Below are 17689 nucleotides of genomic sequence, written 5' to 3' on the forward strand. Positions count from 1 at the left end.
GTGGCCTAAGATGGGACGCGTTTGCCTAGAAGGTGCCTATTCACTCTTGTTTTAAAGATACCCGGATTATAATTGACAGTTAGTTACATAGTAGATTAGTTTTGTTAGTTACATTTTACTTATTTTCCTAGGTTAGTATGGTTAGTAAGTGAACGCTATTTTTTTATGGAACAGGAGCCCCTTTGCGGGTAAAGGCTTCCCCCAACCTCTTCCACTTCTCCCTGTCCTTGCCTAGATACAACCAGTTCTTCCCTGTAGTTTGTATTATCTCATCAGCCCACCGAATGACTGATCTATCAACGCAAAACTCAAACTACTGGACGGATCGGGCTGAAATTTGGCAGACAGATTGCTATTGTGACGTAGGCATCCACTAAGAAAGAATTTTTGAAAATTCAACCCTTAAGGAGGTCAAATAGGGGCTTGAAATTTGTGTAGTCCACGCGGACGAAGTCGCGGGCATAAGCTAGTATAACATATTTTCAGGGTCACGAGCTACAAAAGACAGTATTCGTGGTGTTCTTCCACGGCGAGCAAATCAAGCTGAGGGTAAAGAAGGTGTGCCATGGGTTCCAGGCCACGCCCTACCCCTGCCCGGCTACTTACAAGGAGCAGCAGGAAATGATGGCCGGCATAGAGACCAGGATCAAGGATCTGGAGATGGTAGGATCTTTTATTAAATTTAATAACTCGCCTCGACTTTGCTTGAGTGTTTTTTTTGAAAATCAGGGTTTAAAAAAAGCCATATACCAATTTTCATGATAATAATATTATATTCATTGGCACCGACCCCAAAAAATATTATTATGGAACCATATTAACTCTTGTATACATAATATATTCGGTAATAAATTAAATTACTTTTTAATTTTTAGTGTTTGCTGTATTGAAGTCGGTTTTTATTTTGTTTGTAAAAAAAAAATATTTCACAATTTTTAGTGGTCCCATGGTATTAAAACATGCTATGCCTGGTTAAAAATCTACTGTTTGTACTACTAAGCTATTACACTGATCGCGAGCAATTTACTCTTATCCGTTGAGGAGTTCCATTATCTATCTTCGAAGATGGTCATCAGATCTTCACTAAATTTAAATGGAAGAACCATTTTTGAAGTATACCCTTTCAAACAAAAAAAGAATTTTCAAAATCGGGCCAGGCGTCTTCGAGTAATCGGGGAACATACATTAAAAAAAAGATTCCGACGAATTGAGAACCATCTCCTTTTTACTGAAGTCGGTTAAAAACATGGTCTTCCCAAGCAAGCGGCTGTGAGCAAATGGGACGGCTGGCGTCGCTCGATCGTGCGCGCTCCCCTTGCGTGGCTCAAATCGACGGCGCATGCCGCCATGGTCATTCAACTAGGCGTTCAGACTTGCAGGATTTTAAAGTATTTTTCGGACAAAATATAACCCGTAGTAAAAAAAATTATAGCAGTCGATTCTGTTACTGATTCTGAACTACTTTCAGTTTTCGCGTATACTAAAACTAACGTTACATAAGTCTCGGCCGAAATGTCATCGGCTTCGCCTAGTCCTTCCAACTCGGCTGTAAATTATAGCTTTATTTCTGACATGGTCAGTAAGTACCTGATGTTCTTCTTCTTGAAATGCCGTCTCCTATCGGAGGTTGGCAATCATTAGGGCTATTTGCACCTTGGACACTGCTGCTTCGGAAAAGACATCGGGTACTCTTCCCGTACCATTGGTGTAAATTCTTTAGCTACGATGTTCTTCTACGGCCCGCCGGCTATTTTCCTTTGAATAATGAGCTGTGCCCAATGTTCTATTATTATATTCCAGGTGTTAGAACAAACAGAGAACCACCGCAGACTGGTGCTGACGAACATCGCGCGTGACATCAGCACGTGGATGGTGGCGGTGCGCAAGGAGAAGGCGATCTACCACACACTCAACATGTTCAGCATGGACATCGTCAAGAAGTGCCTCATCGCCGAGTGCTGGGTGCCGCGCCAGGACCTGCACATCCTGCAGCGCGCGCTGGACAACGGGGTGGTGAGTACACTCAACATGTTGAGCATGGACATCGTCAAGAAGTGCCTCATCGCCGAGTGCTGGGTGCCGCGCCAGGACCTGCACATCCTGCAGCGCGCGCTGGACAACGGGGTGGTGAGTACACTCAACATGTTGAGCATGGACATCGTCAAGAAGTGCCTCATCATCATCAATTGTAAATCAGTAGCCTTATTATAAATGCGAAAGTGTGTTTGTTGGTTTATTTGTTTATTTGTTTGTTGGTTTGTCCTTCAATCACGTCGCAACGGTGCAATGGATTGACGTGATTTTTGCATGGATATAGATAAAGACCTCGAGAGTGACATAGGCTACTTTTTATCCCGGAAAATGAAAGAGATTCCACGGGATTTTTAAAAACTCCAATTCCACGCAGACGAAGTCGCGGGCATCAGTTAGTCCTGGATAAATGTCTCACTGGTACTGCAGGTAGATTCCAATACAGCTGCATCAATCATTATTACAAAGTCAATTACTGTGATTGGCTGAATTTATAGTATTTTTAATGCAACAATGCATTTTAGCAAATAGTGGTAGAGATTCACCCAATCAGCAATTGCAATCGTCACACTGTAACTGTCATTTTACCGTAATCGAGCCCCAGCTGGTCGATTGCGGAAAAATTGCATCAATCATTATTACAATCGCAATGTTGTGATTGGCTGAATTTATGGTGTTCTAGTTGCAACAATGCATTGTAGCCAATAGTAAGTGAACATCAACCAATCAGAAGTGATTGCGATCGTGACACGGCTATCATTGTAAACGGCTATCATTGTACCGCAATCCAGCGCGCCGCGCTGGCTGCCTGGTTCAGGATCAGAAATAATTTGTTTGACGGCATGGGCTGCGTAATGTCCTCGTTGCAGAAGGCCAGCGGCAGCCCCATCCCGTCGTTCCTGCACCACGTGCCGACGCGCGAGACGCCGCCCACCTTCAACCGTACCAACAAGTTCACGCGTGGCTTCCAGACCCTCATTGATTCCTATGGAATCGCTAGCTATAGAGAAGTTAATCCAGGTACTTTTATACTTCTTTACAGTTCCAGCGTGGCAGGCCGAGGCGACGATGGCGTGATGAATTAGATAAACAGTTACGTAGCCCGAAGAGGCCAGACGTGGGATAGTACAGGCAAATTTAGATTACATAGAAGCTGTGGTAGATCCATAACCACATAACAGACGAATCGTTACAGTTCTCCACATAAGGCAGTATAGAGAACAACACCACAAAAAGTGTAAAATATGACAGCATTATAACATTCTTAGTGGTCTTTACTCTTTTCAAAATACTAACCTTATGCCTTATAGTATAATTCATTCTTATTCCACCTGTAAAGATTTATTTTTCTTTTTTCAGCATTGTACACAATAATAACATTCCCATTCCTGTTCGCGGTGATGTTCGGCGACATGGGCCACGGCATCATCATGACAGCGTTCGCAGCCATACTGGTCATCTTCGAGAAGAACTTGGCCAAGAACAAAACCGACAACGAGATATGGAACATATTCTTCGGAGGACGCTACATCATACTACTGATGGGCATATTCTCCATATACACCGGTTTTATATACAACGATATGTTTTCCAAGTCTCTGAATATATTTGGGAGCAGTTGGAAGAATGTTTATGATGAGCACACGCTGAACTCTTCATTCAGTTTCGACTTGGATCCGAAAGATGCATATACTGGCACGCCTTATCCCGCAGGAATGGATCCTGCCTGGCAGGTGATTTTCATAAACTAATATGCATTTTGGTCATTCATAAACTTTTCTAGTTTCCAGAGGATGGCTATTTGTGTCCTACCTATTGTATGTAATTGTATGTTTTGTGAACAAAAAATCGCGATCGCGATGACCGTATACTAAGAGGCAGCCCAACCTCCCATTTCCACTTATCGTGTCTTGGGCCCGGATTTAAATCGGTATGTTCCAGTGGCTGAACATTTTATATGAAGCTATTCACACTTGTCGGAACACGATTTTGTGTCGAAAACTGCCACTGAAATATCAAGCGACAAACGACAAGTGGGAACGGGGGGTCAGGCGCAAAGCGATCACTCTAAGCTATTAATATTACAATGTTATTCTGTAAAAAATGTAATCAGGCACACTAATGTAGGCGCCAGTTTCCAATATTTGTATGAAAGTTACACCTTTTTTGGTCAGTATAAAATTGTGATTAATTAATTGAAAGGAACGTAAAATTATAATTTTATAATACCTAAGTAGTATTGTTTCTGATAAAAAAGCCAGGCGGATCCGCTAGTCTAAATATATAAAAGGAATAGGTGACTGACTGACTGACTGACTGATCTATCAACGCACAGCTCAAACTACGGGACGGATCAGGCTGAAATTTGGCATGCAGATAGCTATTATGACGTAGGTATCCGCTAAGAAAGGATTTTTGAAAATACAACCCCTAAGGGAGTGAAATAGGGGTTTGAGATTTGTGTAGTCCACGCGGACGAAGTCGCGAGCATAAGCTAGTACCTACCTATATAAAAAATAACCAGGCGGATCTGCTAGTCACTAATATAATTCTCAGAAATCACAAATATCTTATCCCATATTTTTGAACGGTAGGTAGGTACCTACCACATAATTAATATTTTTTTTTTTGTTTTAGTTCGCGGGAAACAACATAATATTTTTAAACTCGTTCAAGATGAAACTGTCCATCATCTTCGGTGTGCTGCACATGGCGTTCGGGGTAACAATGAGTGTGGTAAACTTCAAGTAAATGCTATATTTAAGAAGTTCAGATATAAACTGCGCTGGTAAAGAAAATTATTACAAATGTTGGACGTTCTAATGTTTATTTTTCACCCATAAAACCACGGTAAGCCAATTATGGCGTCAATCAAAAAGAACTCCTGCGCAATGGATGATTTATCAATTATTTATTTTGGTGTATTTTCCCCTGAGAGTTGTTCGTCAATCAACTTTTCGTTGTTTCCGCTATATGAAAGGTACCTATGTAATTAACTAACGCCATCAGTATTTGGAGTTTCCAAAGCTAACGAGTCGATACATCCGTTTAGTCAGAAGAAAAATCATCAGAAATGCTAAAAAATGTTTCCTTGTATTTCAAGAACTTTCTACTCCTTGCTGTTTCTCTCGGTAGGAACGGCATTCCGAAGCAGTGATAAATTATTCAGACAGTTCAAAAGCACTCGTAACTTGAATAAAATATATACTATTCTATTATCATTACACAAATCTTCACGCGTCTACAATTTTTGATAATTTTCTCTACTAACGCGGGTTATACAGTAGTTTTGGAGTGAACTTTTATAACCATCTCCATACCTATTAAGTGTCATATATTTTTCAGTTTCTTCAAAAAACCGGAGATGATCCTGTTACAGTACGTACCACAAGTCCTATTCTTACTTCTTCTGTTCTGGTATCTGTGCATACTTATGTTCATGAAGTGGTGGATGTACTCCGCTGATGCGATAGGTAAGGCTTCAATCACTGTGCTGTGGTAATATGACATGACGTAAATGCAAAGGATGTTCCCATACCCCGATTGCCATCTCGACCTGTGGCGACCTATACCTACTCTGCCAATGTTGCCGGAAAGGAGTTTTCTCAATTCATTCTTTGAATTTTAAAAAGCTCGATGTTTGGAAATTACTTCTAATAATAATTTTCTCATAATTTGTGTATTGTATTTTTCTAAAAGGTTCTACTCAATCTAATACATTTCTCAGCAAATAATAATTTAATCACCACCAGATCCAGCGCTCGGATCGTCATGCGCTCCGTCAGTGTTGATCATCTTCATCAACATGATGCTGTTCAAAGAGTCCATCATCAATCCGCCTTGCAAACCTTTCATGTTTGATGGACAGGATATCATACAGAAGATCTTCCTGGCTGTCGCTTTCCTGTGCATACCCGTGATGCTGTTTGGCAAGCCAGTGTATGAAATTATGGTTGCAAGGAAAAACAAGGTTAGATGTTTTATTTTACCATCTGATGATGATATTAATGATGAAGGTGAAATAGCCTGATATTCGGTATCCCATTGTCAAGCCTCCTCAAAAACACACCCATCAGCAGATAAGTTGGAATTTTTGGGAATTTATAATTTCGTGATTATTTCAAGTCAGGAGGTCAGATTTTTACATTTACATGACAACAGCTTAGGCCCCTATCCCACTGGCGTTATGCGAGCGTTGGCTTTTCTCCAACGGCTGCGCAGCGTTGTCATTAGAGACTCTCAACGTTGACGTCGCGTCAACGCGATGTTGTCCCTGCGCAGACATTGCAGACATTGAAGAAACGCTAATGCTTGCATAACGCCAGTGGGATAGGGGCTTATAGTCTATGACTTTGCTGGATATACAGCAAATTGGCGATTTTTATAGAATCTCAAGCTATATTAAGCTACTATTTTCCCTCCCAGCGATACCAGCAAGGCGTGGAGAGTGGTGAAGTGGTGGAGGAAGGGCACGGCGACGGCTTCGGCGAGCTGATGATAGTGCAGGGGATACACACCATCGAGTACGTGCTGGGCTGCGTCTCGCACACCGCTTCGTATCTGCGCCTCTGGGCCTTGTCGCTGGCTCATGCCCGTAAGTACTCTCAGAGCGGTGACCATTTTACTCTGATTCGATTGTCCCATACGTGCTTTCCACGGTACGTGATATTGCGGATGAACGTGGGGCAGCTCGCACTGACGCACCATGTGGCAAGGGTATCACCATGGTAGCGCAAACACGTCCGTCGCGGTGCGTCCGATCCGCGGTGATTACGTTAGGCACTTCAAATGACTCCGAATCTCAAGAGCAACACAGACTGACACAGTACATCGTTGGAAGAGACTTGTGCGCGGTGCTTGGATATCCGTGGTCGTCCGGTCGTGCGTGATAAGCCACAGAATCCCTCACTGCGGGAAGTCGGTATTCATCATCATAAGTCTATTGTAGGAGCTTCCACACTTTGCGGCCTTGCACCGCCTGAATCCAACGGCTCCCTGCAATTTGGGACCCCAACGTCTATCGTTGTTTGAACCTGTGCCCTGCCCATTGTCACTTTAGCTTCGTAACCCGTTGAGCTATGTCGGTTAGTTTAGTTCTCCTATGGATCTCCTCATTTCTGAGCTGGCGTTACGCCGCGCCGTGTGAACTCTATCTACGTTGATGCAAAATTTCACACTACCTCTAATATTGTACGTCAACAGAACTGTCAGCAGTGTTATGGCAGCGTCTGCTGAGTATGGGCCTGAGCGCCGGCAGCCCGCTGAATGCGGTCGTGCTGTACGTCATATTCGCGGCGTGGGCGTTCTTCACGATCGCCATCCTCGTGCTGATGGAGGGGCTGTCGGCTTTCCTGCACACCTTAAGGCTGCATTGGTAAGTTCTATTAAACTATGTGAAAATAGCCTACTGGTTATGACATCCGCCTTCTTTGCGGGAGGTAGGGAGTTCGATCCTGAGATTAACTTTTCGTAGTTAGGTTTGTGCGTTTTCAGCTATTTAATATCGCTTAGTTTAACGGTGAAGGAAAACATCGTGAGAAAAACTGCATACCTACTTGGGAGTTCTCCTTAGTGTGAAGTCTGCCAATTCGCACTAGACAAGCGTGGCGGACAATGGCCTAAACTATGGTTAAGGCCATTGTCCGCCAATTGTCAGAATATTATGTTCTGAGAGGAGACCCTTGCTCAGCAGTGGGTCGGTGATGGGTTGATCATGGTGTTGATGAATTGGTCACCTGTATAAAGTCGCACAATAATTACTGTAAGTGACCAATACGATTGTTGGAGCCAGCACATCGATACTTAAACGTTAAAGGTCGTAATGGTTATTTTGGTAAAATCGAGACTGAATACCGACTATTTAATAAACTATTTTGGTAACATACTGAAATAGTTTATTAAATTTTTACTAACAGAAATGAATCCAACTATAAACCTACCTTTATATTTTTTATTTCTGCTGCTTCAATAATTTTATTGCAATGATCATGAACTATTTTGCTAACTTTCAGGGTGGAATTCATGAGTAAATTCTACGAAGGCCACGGATACGCGTTCTTCCCGTTTTCCTTCTCAGCGATCCTTGAGAACGACGAGGAGGACGTCAAGGCCAAGCCCAACCCCACCGGTGGAACACCCGAGTGACATTACTTTACAGGCAAATTTCAACTCTATGACTACGATAATGGTTTGGAAGCGAGACGAATTTGGCATGCGGGGCCCATATCATGAGAAATAATTCAGGGTGTAACGAAAACGCTAACAAAAATGGAGACAAGTGATAGTACTGATGATCACTGATATGATACCACAAAAAAAACGCGAAAAATTAACAAAAGAATCCTATATTTTATAAAAGTTCGCGATATATTGCAAATAAAACATCTGACTGACGCTAGTCGTAGGTGGGGCATTGACCCGAGTTTTGCACTCCGCGACGAGTTTGAAAAATACTAAATCTCTAAAACTACAAAATGAGACAAATGGTTATTAGTATAGGATTGTGTTTAGGTAGTATAACATAACGCTAAGTTTTTGCTAGCGTTCTGGTTACACCCGGTATATTGTAATGTCTTAGAACTCTTAGAAGTAACAAATACTGCCTTAAAAATTTAATTATAAATAATATTATGAATACATATTGTAGTAAAAAAAATATGGTGATAGGTAGGTACATTCTCCATATTTTTTTTGGATTTGATAATGGATAGCGTGCATGCAAATATTGCTTGTTATAATATTTTTCTACAGACAGTACAACAGTCTATAAATATTTTTAAATAACTGTATCTTTTAATAAATCAAAATACAGTTCGAATTAAGCATTATATTTTTTAAACTTGTACTTTTTATGTCTTCATATAATGCAGAATTTTCAACCCATATCTACTTACTTTTTTATTATGTGTTATAGGCAAACGCTTGACCACAATCACACCTGATGGAAAGCGATGATGTAGCCTAAGATGGAACGCGTTTACCTAGAAGATGCCTATTCAATCTTGTTTTAAAGATACCCAGGTTGTAATTGTTAGGAAACACAGAAAAACGCCGTAAGAATATAAGTTGTTATGAAAAAGACTCAACTGGCTCTTACACTACCTTGCACCCTCATTTCATTTGTAGCTCAGCCATCTAATCTTGATACTTATTTGATAAAATGATATTATTTTGTATTCAATGAATTATAATTGTATATTATTTTTGTTAAGTAGGTGTTTGACTGTTTATTTCACGTTTATTTACATATTTTAAAAGATTGTTATATGTTTCTTTTACTTATTGTTTAATCGCCAAAGATTTTTGATATTTAATGTATTATTTACGAATGTGTTTGTAAATACATATTGTGCCTTTGTAGTGTATTTTAAAGTATTTCTTTAAAAATAATATAAATAGATATAGGTAATTGCATAATAAGGATAAATTATTAGAATTTTAATAGATAAATTCGAGCATTGCAAAGAATTTATTCAAAAACTGCGAGAGCTTTTAAATAAAAAACCAATATTGAAATTAGCTTAAAATTGGGAGCTCATCTCAGTTCCTTTTTGGTTTAATAAGACATCTAAGTAAAGATTGTTCAAATAACTATTAAACTTTATCAAAATTGGCCCTTTTGATCTTAGGTAATATCTATTTCAAAAGATACACCAATATTTTAATTCATATCGATTTATTGTATCTAAATATTTAATAAGTGATAAGTTTTAGCTTTAAAGTAAAAGTAATGGGTAGAAGTGAATTACATGAAATATGAAATGGACCAAAATAATGATGGCCTTAAAATAACCGATGTACAAAATGAGAATATGAAAGATAAACATATTTAAAAATAACTTAGGCAAGTTTTTTACACGACTTCCGCTTCATTTTAGAGCAAATCTTTTCCAATAATACTACGATAGTCCAACGGGTAAGGTTCGACTTTATTCCAAAACACACCATAGCAAAATCATTGCTAAAATGCCACCACAGGCCTTTAATTTTTGTGTGATCCTTTGAAAGCCATTCTGGATGGACCATAGCTTTATGGTTTAGGCTGGCGTGTCAACTGTTTATGATGTATTGACCCTTGGATATTGCTAAAGCAGAAACATACTTTATAATGCAATAGGTACGATGCGATAAGATATTTTCATAGATAAATTAAATAAATAATATGACTAGAGACGCGATGCGTTTCTCCAAGCCACGACGTTATTAGTATGTTTCCACCTTGAATCTTTGAATTATTGAGTTATTGACGTATAGTACACTGTATCTTGCTTTTAGTAAAACAATAAAAATCTGTAAACACGGTTTTTATTAAACTTTACATTTTTACAAAAGCACGTAGTAGTAGGTAGTATCAATTTACCTTTATCTAACATAGCGCATACAACTTCAGACGACATAGTAAAAAAATCACATTTACGCCATTCCTCAATAAAGCTATTTTATTCAAAACACAATTACTTTTATTTTTAGAAATCCTTCCAGTTCAATTCTTAAACTTTACATAGTTACATACCTACCTACTATCAAAATCTACCATGTCTGCTACATGGAACAAATCACAAAAGGTATATCATGGCAGCTATATCGAAATTTTATTACTATAGTAAAATGATATATGCTCCTATAATCCTATAAGGTGTTTTGAAATTGCATCATAGAGTCTCTTCCAGCAATTCCCGCATCCAAAAGTTTCAATGACTATTTCTAAGATATATTATAATTTATATAAAACTCTATAAATTAGCCTTATGTTATTCTATAACATAATATTATAGATATGACGTTAACATCTTAATCCACGATATTATTTTAAAGGACGATGGGACTAGTTTGCCGGCATATCCAATAAAAACGACGTCATGAATCTTTTTTGTTCGTACGCTTATTACGCTTAATACGCATACCACCTGAGAATAACAATGTTGCAACTTGCATTTCATGCAATCAAGCGCGGTCTCTTCACGCTCCACACCGCAAAGATTCTGCTTAAGTATCACTATGAGATTAATTACTCAAGTGATAAGCTGACCAAAAATGCAGCACAGCATGAACATCTCCTTATTGATTGAATTTTCACAAGAAAATCGTCACAAAAAATATAACTTTTTTATGTCCTCGACTGTACATACCCGGTGATTTCATGAGATGAACTGTTGTGTTACAGTAATTGTAGGTTATCCATACTAATATTATAAATGCGAAAGTGTGTCTGTCTGTCTGTCTGCTAGCTTTTCACGGCCCAACCGATTTTGATGAAATTTGGTATAGAGCTAGCTTATATCCCGGGGAAGGACATAGGGTACTTTTTATCCCGGAAAATTAAAGAGTTCCCACGGGATTTTCAAACACCTAAATCCACGCGGACGAAGTCGCGGGCATCATCTAGTAAGTAATAAACTAACATACATTAGAACTCTATTGGTTATCAGGCCAGAGTTCATACAAAACTGCCCATGGTCCTTTTAAAGTCTATCACACCCACATTCCGCACAGTAGTCTCGCAAGTCGCTGAACTTCTATTCTACGAGTGGCGAATACACCTCAAGAGCGCTCTCAGCGCTTTGGCTCGATGCTAGGAGCAGCCGTGCTTCTGTATCCAAGTATTGTAACGCGCTACATCCGCTTGAGTGACAGTGCGTCGAGTTTTCTCAATGGCCGCAATGAGGTCTTCTTTTGACACTGGTGCTTCGAGCTCAGAGCGTTTAAGGCGACGAATCTGGTCGGGGCTCTTGCCTGCTATCTTGCGGCGCATTGTCATCATAGCTGCGTCTCTGTTTAAAATAACTAAAATTACTTATTTGTCAATATGTTATGAAGGTACTTATCTACTTATAGCAGAGTGAACAGAGAGAGGAAACTGATCCTGAATCGATGCATGGCATTGACTTATGTATTACTTCGTAAGTACAGGCCCATTGAACAAGCAAATTGGCACCGACTCATTGGTCCTAAAATGTTTATTTAACACCAATGCAACCTCAGTGACGTCTGGATTTCAAACGGGTCGTTCATTAGTATCTAAGAGGTGGCGCTGATTTATTTGGTTCCAAAACCGTGAAAAATTTTGTTCGCTTGACCATATCTTGTCATTTATATCGATGATGCATGTATATAGTTAAAGATCTGGAGAGTGACATAGGCTACTTTTTATGCCGGGAAATCAAGGAGTTCTCACGGGATTTTTAAAAATCTAAATCCACACGTATGAAGTCGCGGGCATCAGCTAGTACATAATAATATAAAGACAAGTATTTGGCTGTCGCTGGTACACAGGATTAGATAAGTAGTACCAAGTAGTTTCTTAGATTTACCTACTAAATCTCTCACCTGCAAAGGTTGTTAATGTCAGAGCCGCTGTACCCGTCGAGCTTTGCCGCCAATTCTGACAGATCCACGTCGTCTGCCAGCGCTACTTCACGAAGACAAGTCCTTAGCAGTTTCACTCTGGTCACTTCTGCAAAGGACACCAAGCAAAATAGACGCGTACCATGGTACTTCAAGATTATCTACTTTTTTTAGTTTTAATTTTGTACATGGCGGCCATTTTGATTTTTTATTATTTGTTGTTATTATTATTATTTTCTTCTTTATTTATTATTTAATTAGAACGGACATAATTATAGCCCAATCATACTAATTAAATTACTAACTAACATAAATATACTTACAAAAAAATTTAAATTGAATTAAATTTAAATAAGCGGCAATAGAAATGCATACTCTGTGTACAAATTTCAACCGCTCTACGTATTATGGTTCTTGAGATACAGCCCGCTGACATAATATTATAGACAGACAGATAGACAGACGATGGATGGACTGCGGAGGCGTACTATTAATCGCCCGTTTGCATCCTTCGGATGTACGGAAAATACAAAATGACAAACCATCAGGTAATCCAACGTAAATCCTTTTTTCGAATCGCCGCCTGAACGCCTCGTCAATGTCCCACGGATGGTTGGTTGCCGCAAGCACCATTATCACCTTGTCTTGGTTGCTGAAACATAAACAGAACATAAGGTATTTGACATCTACTTAGTCAAATCAGTATCTTTTATCAAACGTAAAAACACGCGCTTAGTATGCGAGCTTCTATGAAATACTGGTAGGTATCTGATGTCACAATGATTTGACTTGCTTTCTTATTTTAATCGATAATTTAAAATGGTTATTACACTTAAAACTAACATAGTGTGCGGGTTGTCCTCACTTAGATTGCCCTAGACGTTCTATATTATACTTAGTACAGATAACTTACAATCAAGACGTGACGTTCAAGTTTAAAACCAAAACCAATAAACACAGTCTCATGTCTCCACAATGAAATTATACGTCTCTTTCGAAAATCTAACTGTTTCTTTCCTAAACCATTTCTTTGGCTCCGAGTTGAAGCCATGCTAATTGGGTAATTGACTACATCAAAAATAAAGTATTTCTCTGCGATTATTAAATAGAGGGTGTTCCAAAATACGTAAAATCCACGTCCTTTGTTAGTTTTAAGTGTAATAACCATTTTAAATTATCGATTAAACTAAAAAAGTACGTCATTATGATGTGATGTCACATTCCAGTATTTCATAGAATGTCACGTACCTACTGAGTGCGCGTTTTGACGCTTGATAAAAAGTTGCTGATTTGACTACTTGTCAAATTCGCTGTGACCACCGTTAGCGGAGTGAATGCGTGTCGGTTCTAAAGTGAAAGTATTAGGAACAAGGCGTTTGTTGAGTGAATGCGCGTCGATTCGAAATGTCGAAGTGTAAATTACAATACAGCCGCCAATCCGTCCATTTGTATGAGGAGTTCAGCTTTGAATCTTCTAGAAGCTTCGTGTTCAGAGTCTGCCCCTCTGACTGCGCACAGTGAGTCCACTTCGTCCAAGAATATCGTGCTGGGCGCGTAGAAGGATGCCTGAAAAGAGTGAAATAAAATGTAACTACCAAGGAGACCTTTCAGACAGACAGAACTTAAGTACTGTTACCGTCTGGATTAGATGTCTGTTTTGAGAGTTTGGATAGGTAATCTTCTTTAAACATCTAAAAATATTATATTACTAAAATGAAATTTAGTTCTAACTAGTCAAAAGCGAATTTCATAAAATTTATATTTGACTACAAGCGCTCTTTCAGGATCGACTGAAGATTCGTTTGGCAAAGGTCAGGCTTATAAAAAAGGACTGGCTTTTAAATAAGTCATATTTTAATAGACCTGAAGATTATGGAGTCCCTGAGATGACAGAGTTTGGACACTATTGATTGATAGAGATCGTTAGGCCATCAATTAAACCGATTTTGACAAAATTCGGTGCAGAGATAGCTTGCATGCCAGGGGCGGATATAGGCTATTTTTTGTGTCCGAAAACCAAAGAGTTCCCACAGGATTTTTAAACAGCCTACAGATATCCACGCGTACGAATTAGCGGAAACCATTTATAATAGATAAAAAAGTACAATTTTGACACACAGAAAAGAAAAAATTAACATTCATACCATATCAAACAGGAGTCTGACCAGCTTCTCAGAGTCACCGCGGTATTTAGACGTGAGTGTTGCCGAGGACACATTGAAGAACGTGGTCCGACATTCCGTTGCCACTGCCCTGGCGAGGAGTGTCTTCCCTGTTCCCGGAGGACCGGTCAGCAGAACACCTTTCCAAGGACGACGGATGCCCTGAAATCATTTATTTGATGTCATCCATATACCTCCGGGCGATGGAGAGAGCTATGCTTGGAGTTTCTCCACGTGATCAAATCAGAAATGAGGAGATCCGTAGGAGAACTAGAGTAACCGACATAGCTCAACGGATTGCGAAGCTGAAGTGGCAATGGGCAGGGCACGTAGTTCGTAAAACCGATAGTCGCTGGGGTCTCAAGGTGCTGGAATGGCGACCTCGCACCGCAAGACGCAGCGTTGGAAGACCCCCCACTAGGTGGACGGACGACATCAGACGAGTCGCAGGGAGCCGCTGGATTCAGGCGGCACAAAACTGTGGCGTGTGGAAGTCCCTACAAGAGACCTATGTTCAGCAGTGGACGTCTATCGGTTGATGATGATGATGATATATGTACCTCCAGACAAACAGTGACCTTAAAATCTCTGTAAGTGTCTGTCATCATGCCTTTTTATTACGGGGGATCTGAAAACTTCTACAATATTTTTTTAAATAATTTTTTCACATTTCAGTCGCTTCAGTACTGAGTTAACATACATATCACCAATTTCGTCACTGGCAGTAAGCGAGACCGTGGCCGAGTGGTCAAGGCATCGGGCGCGAACCCAGAAGATGCAGGTTCGATTCCTGCCGGTTACGCAATTTTTGATATGTATTCAAAATTATTTAGTAACTTCTACAAACAATTTTTTAATCATAATATCTCCTAAATACCTCTTTTATTTACTGTAAAGATCACTCTTTGTGTAAGTAGGTCAAAAACACGCCGCAGTTAGCCTTAAAATCTATGAAGTGCCATCAACGGGAAAAAATGAAACGAACAATAATAATTTTTCAGCCAAATTCGTTTCTAGCCTGGTTCAAAGCAGCGATTCGCGTGAGTGATTACTACAGGCCGAGAGGTAACGCCACACGCTTAATAATAATTTGTACAAGGTGAACGTTTGAAGGCGTAGTAAAATGATTTTTTTTTGAGTCAAAGATTGTTTCATGGTCAATCTTTAGTTTTGAAAGACGTTCAATTCAAACGTTAAACACTACCAGTACCTACTTTTGCGTTTATACCTAACCTAACCTAACTAGCTGACCCGCCCCGGCTTCGCTCGGGTGGAATGTAGAAAATCGAGGTGGGGGTTGAATTTCCAAAAATCCTGGAACACGTATTTCTTCATTTGTGACCGACAACCCAAATACCAATTTTCATTTAATATTTTGAAAAATGAAAGGGGTGGAATTTTGAAAAATCCTTTCGTGGATACCTACTCTTTACAAAGAACACTCTCAAAATTTAATGTCTCTATGACCAGCGGTTTAGGCTGTGCGTTGATATATAAGTCAGTCAGTGAGTGAGTCAGGACTTTGAATTTTATATATTTAGACTAGCGACCCGCCCCGGCTTTGCAAGGGTGCAACCTAGATAATAATTTTGTGTCACAATTCCATCATACATTATTTTGTCATACTTATTTCAAAAGAAAAAGACAGCATGTTCGACTAAAGCTCTCAGTCGGCTTTCTCCTGACATTTTAAACAATTACAGTCATAAAGCCTCTTGAATCTATTGATGAAAACTGCATTATAATCCGTTGCGTTGTTTAAAAGGTCGAAGCGTACAGAGGGGCAGAAGGCGGGAAGCGACTTTTTTATATAGTAGAGAAAATATAGGTACCTTCCTAAGTATGTTACGACACTGTTTATAAAATCCAGTGACATAATCAAATTACCTTGAAATAATCAGGCATTACGAGCGGCAGTACCATGGCTTCCTGCAACACGGATTTCGCATCGTCCAATCCAATCACATCTCTCCAGCGAACATCCGGATTCTTCTGCAAAATATCTCTTTCCAAAGTCTCCACCAAATGTATTTCATAACCCGACGTGTTAAAAATCTTTTCATCTCTCTCTAGCATAGTTGCATCTCCTTCTGCAGGTACATCTGTCTTTCTCACGATGGGTTTGATCGGGACGAGCTGTCTTCTGCTTCGAGGCATTCTTTCAACTGATCGTGTTTTTCTTCCACTGCTTACAGAAGTTGATGACGTTTTTCTGGTAATGATTGATGGTAAGGTTGGCTGAATGTCGGGATCTCGCTTTCTTAATGTTCCTGCCCATTTTTCTGTTGTGGGATTGGCCTGTTTGGTCTGGTCTGACGAGGTTTCTTGAAATGTGTTAACCGGAGTTGGTTTAACGACTGAAATTAAAGAAAAAGTAAGTACAATTTTTTTTTAAAGAATATTAGCCATATTAAATGACTAATATTCCCCTTTCCTCTCCAACTAAGCGTCAGGCTCGTGCTAGGAGTAGGTACCACAATAGTGCAACGGGCGGGTTTTGAACCGTCGACCTTTCGGTTTTCAGTCCACTCCTTTACCGATTGAGCTATTGAGGCTCTTGCATACTTGAAAGCAAAAGGCTTAACTCTAAAATTTTGGTAAAAAGTCCAAGAAAATAGTTAAATATTAGGTACTCACAATCCATACAATACCTATCTTCTTCTAAATATATAAAAGGAAAAGGTGACTGACAGATCTATCAACGCACAGCTCAAACAACTGCACGGATCGGGCTGAAATTTGGCATGCAGATTGGCGTATATGACGTAGGCATCCGCTAAGAAAGGATTTTTGAAAATTCAATCCCTAAGGGGCTGAAATAGGGGTTTGAAGTTTGTCGAAGTCGCGGAATAAGCTAGATTTAAATAAAATAAGGAAGTACTAGCTCACCTTGCGTAGGCGGATGATTCGTGCCATTACCAGCATGTGTGTTGGGATTTCTGGCCCTTTCTCTCCTGTTGTCGCTTTTCTCAGTTCTCAAACCATCCCTAGGCGGGCCGTCGTCTTTCTTGTCACTGCCGCGCCGCGTGGAGAGCCGCGCAAAGCCGAATGGCTGCAAGCTCTCCGACATCATGCGATCCATCATTCTGGCCATTTGGTGGAAGCCAGAACTAGGGCTGCAAAAGAGAAAATCTTGAATTGTAACTGCAGTT

The 17689-nt window shown here is 39.8% G+C and overlaps 2 protein-coding genes across 3 annotated transcripts in view; one reads left to right on the forward strand and one right to left on the reverse strand.

Annotated features, from left to right (window-relative positions):
* LOC117987305 (V-type proton ATPase 116 kDa subunit a1-like) overlaps positions 1-10484 on the forward strand; it is a 40157-nt gene extending 29673 nt beyond the window's left edge. For both annotated transcript variants that reach the window (XM_069502161.1, XM_069502162.1), the window contains 10 exons: positions 487-663; positions 1801-2127; positions 2901-3051; positions 3391-3764; positions 4669-4778; positions 5377-5504; positions 5784-6001; positions 6457-6625; positions 7234-7405; positions 8043-10484. In XM_069502161.1, the coding sequence (XP_069358262.1) occupies positions 487-663; positions 1801-2127; positions 2901-3051; positions 3391-3764; positions 4669-4778; positions 5377-5504; positions 5784-6001; positions 6457-6625; positions 7234-7405; positions 8043-8175 (1959 nt within the window). In that variant the 3' untranslated portion in view covers positions 8176-10484. The remainder of the gene's footprint in view (positions 1-486; positions 664-1800; positions 2128-2900; positions 3052-3390; positions 3765-4668; positions 4779-5376; positions 5505-5783; positions 6002-6456; positions 6626-7233; positions 7406-8042) is intronic.
* The window catches only part of LOC117987168 (uncharacterized), a 28426-nt gene continuing 21055 nt past the window's right edge, over positions 10319-17689 (reverse strand). The window contains exons 14-20 of the mRNA XM_069502374.1: positions 17427-17653; positions 16425-16894; positions 14520-14699; positions 13799-13941; positions 12918-13027; positions 12358-12484; positions 10319-11801 (exon numbers count right to left, since the gene is read on the reverse strand). Of these exons, the coding sequence (XP_069358475.1) occupies positions 11603-11801; positions 12358-12484; positions 12918-13027; positions 13799-13941; positions 14520-14699; positions 16425-16894; positions 17427-17653 (1456 nt within the window). The 3' untranslated portion in view covers positions 10319-11602. The remainder of the gene's footprint in view (positions 11802-12357; positions 12485-12917; positions 13028-13798; positions 13942-14519; positions 14700-16424; positions 16895-17426; positions 17654-17689) is intronic.

This window comes from Maniola hyperantus, chromosome 12 (assembly GCF_902806685.2).
Source record: "Maniola hyperantus chromosome 12, iAphHyp1.2, whole genome shotgun sequence".
Lineage (NCBI taxonomy): Eukaryota > Metazoa > Arthropoda > Insecta > Lepidoptera > Nymphalidae > Maniola > Maniola hyperantus.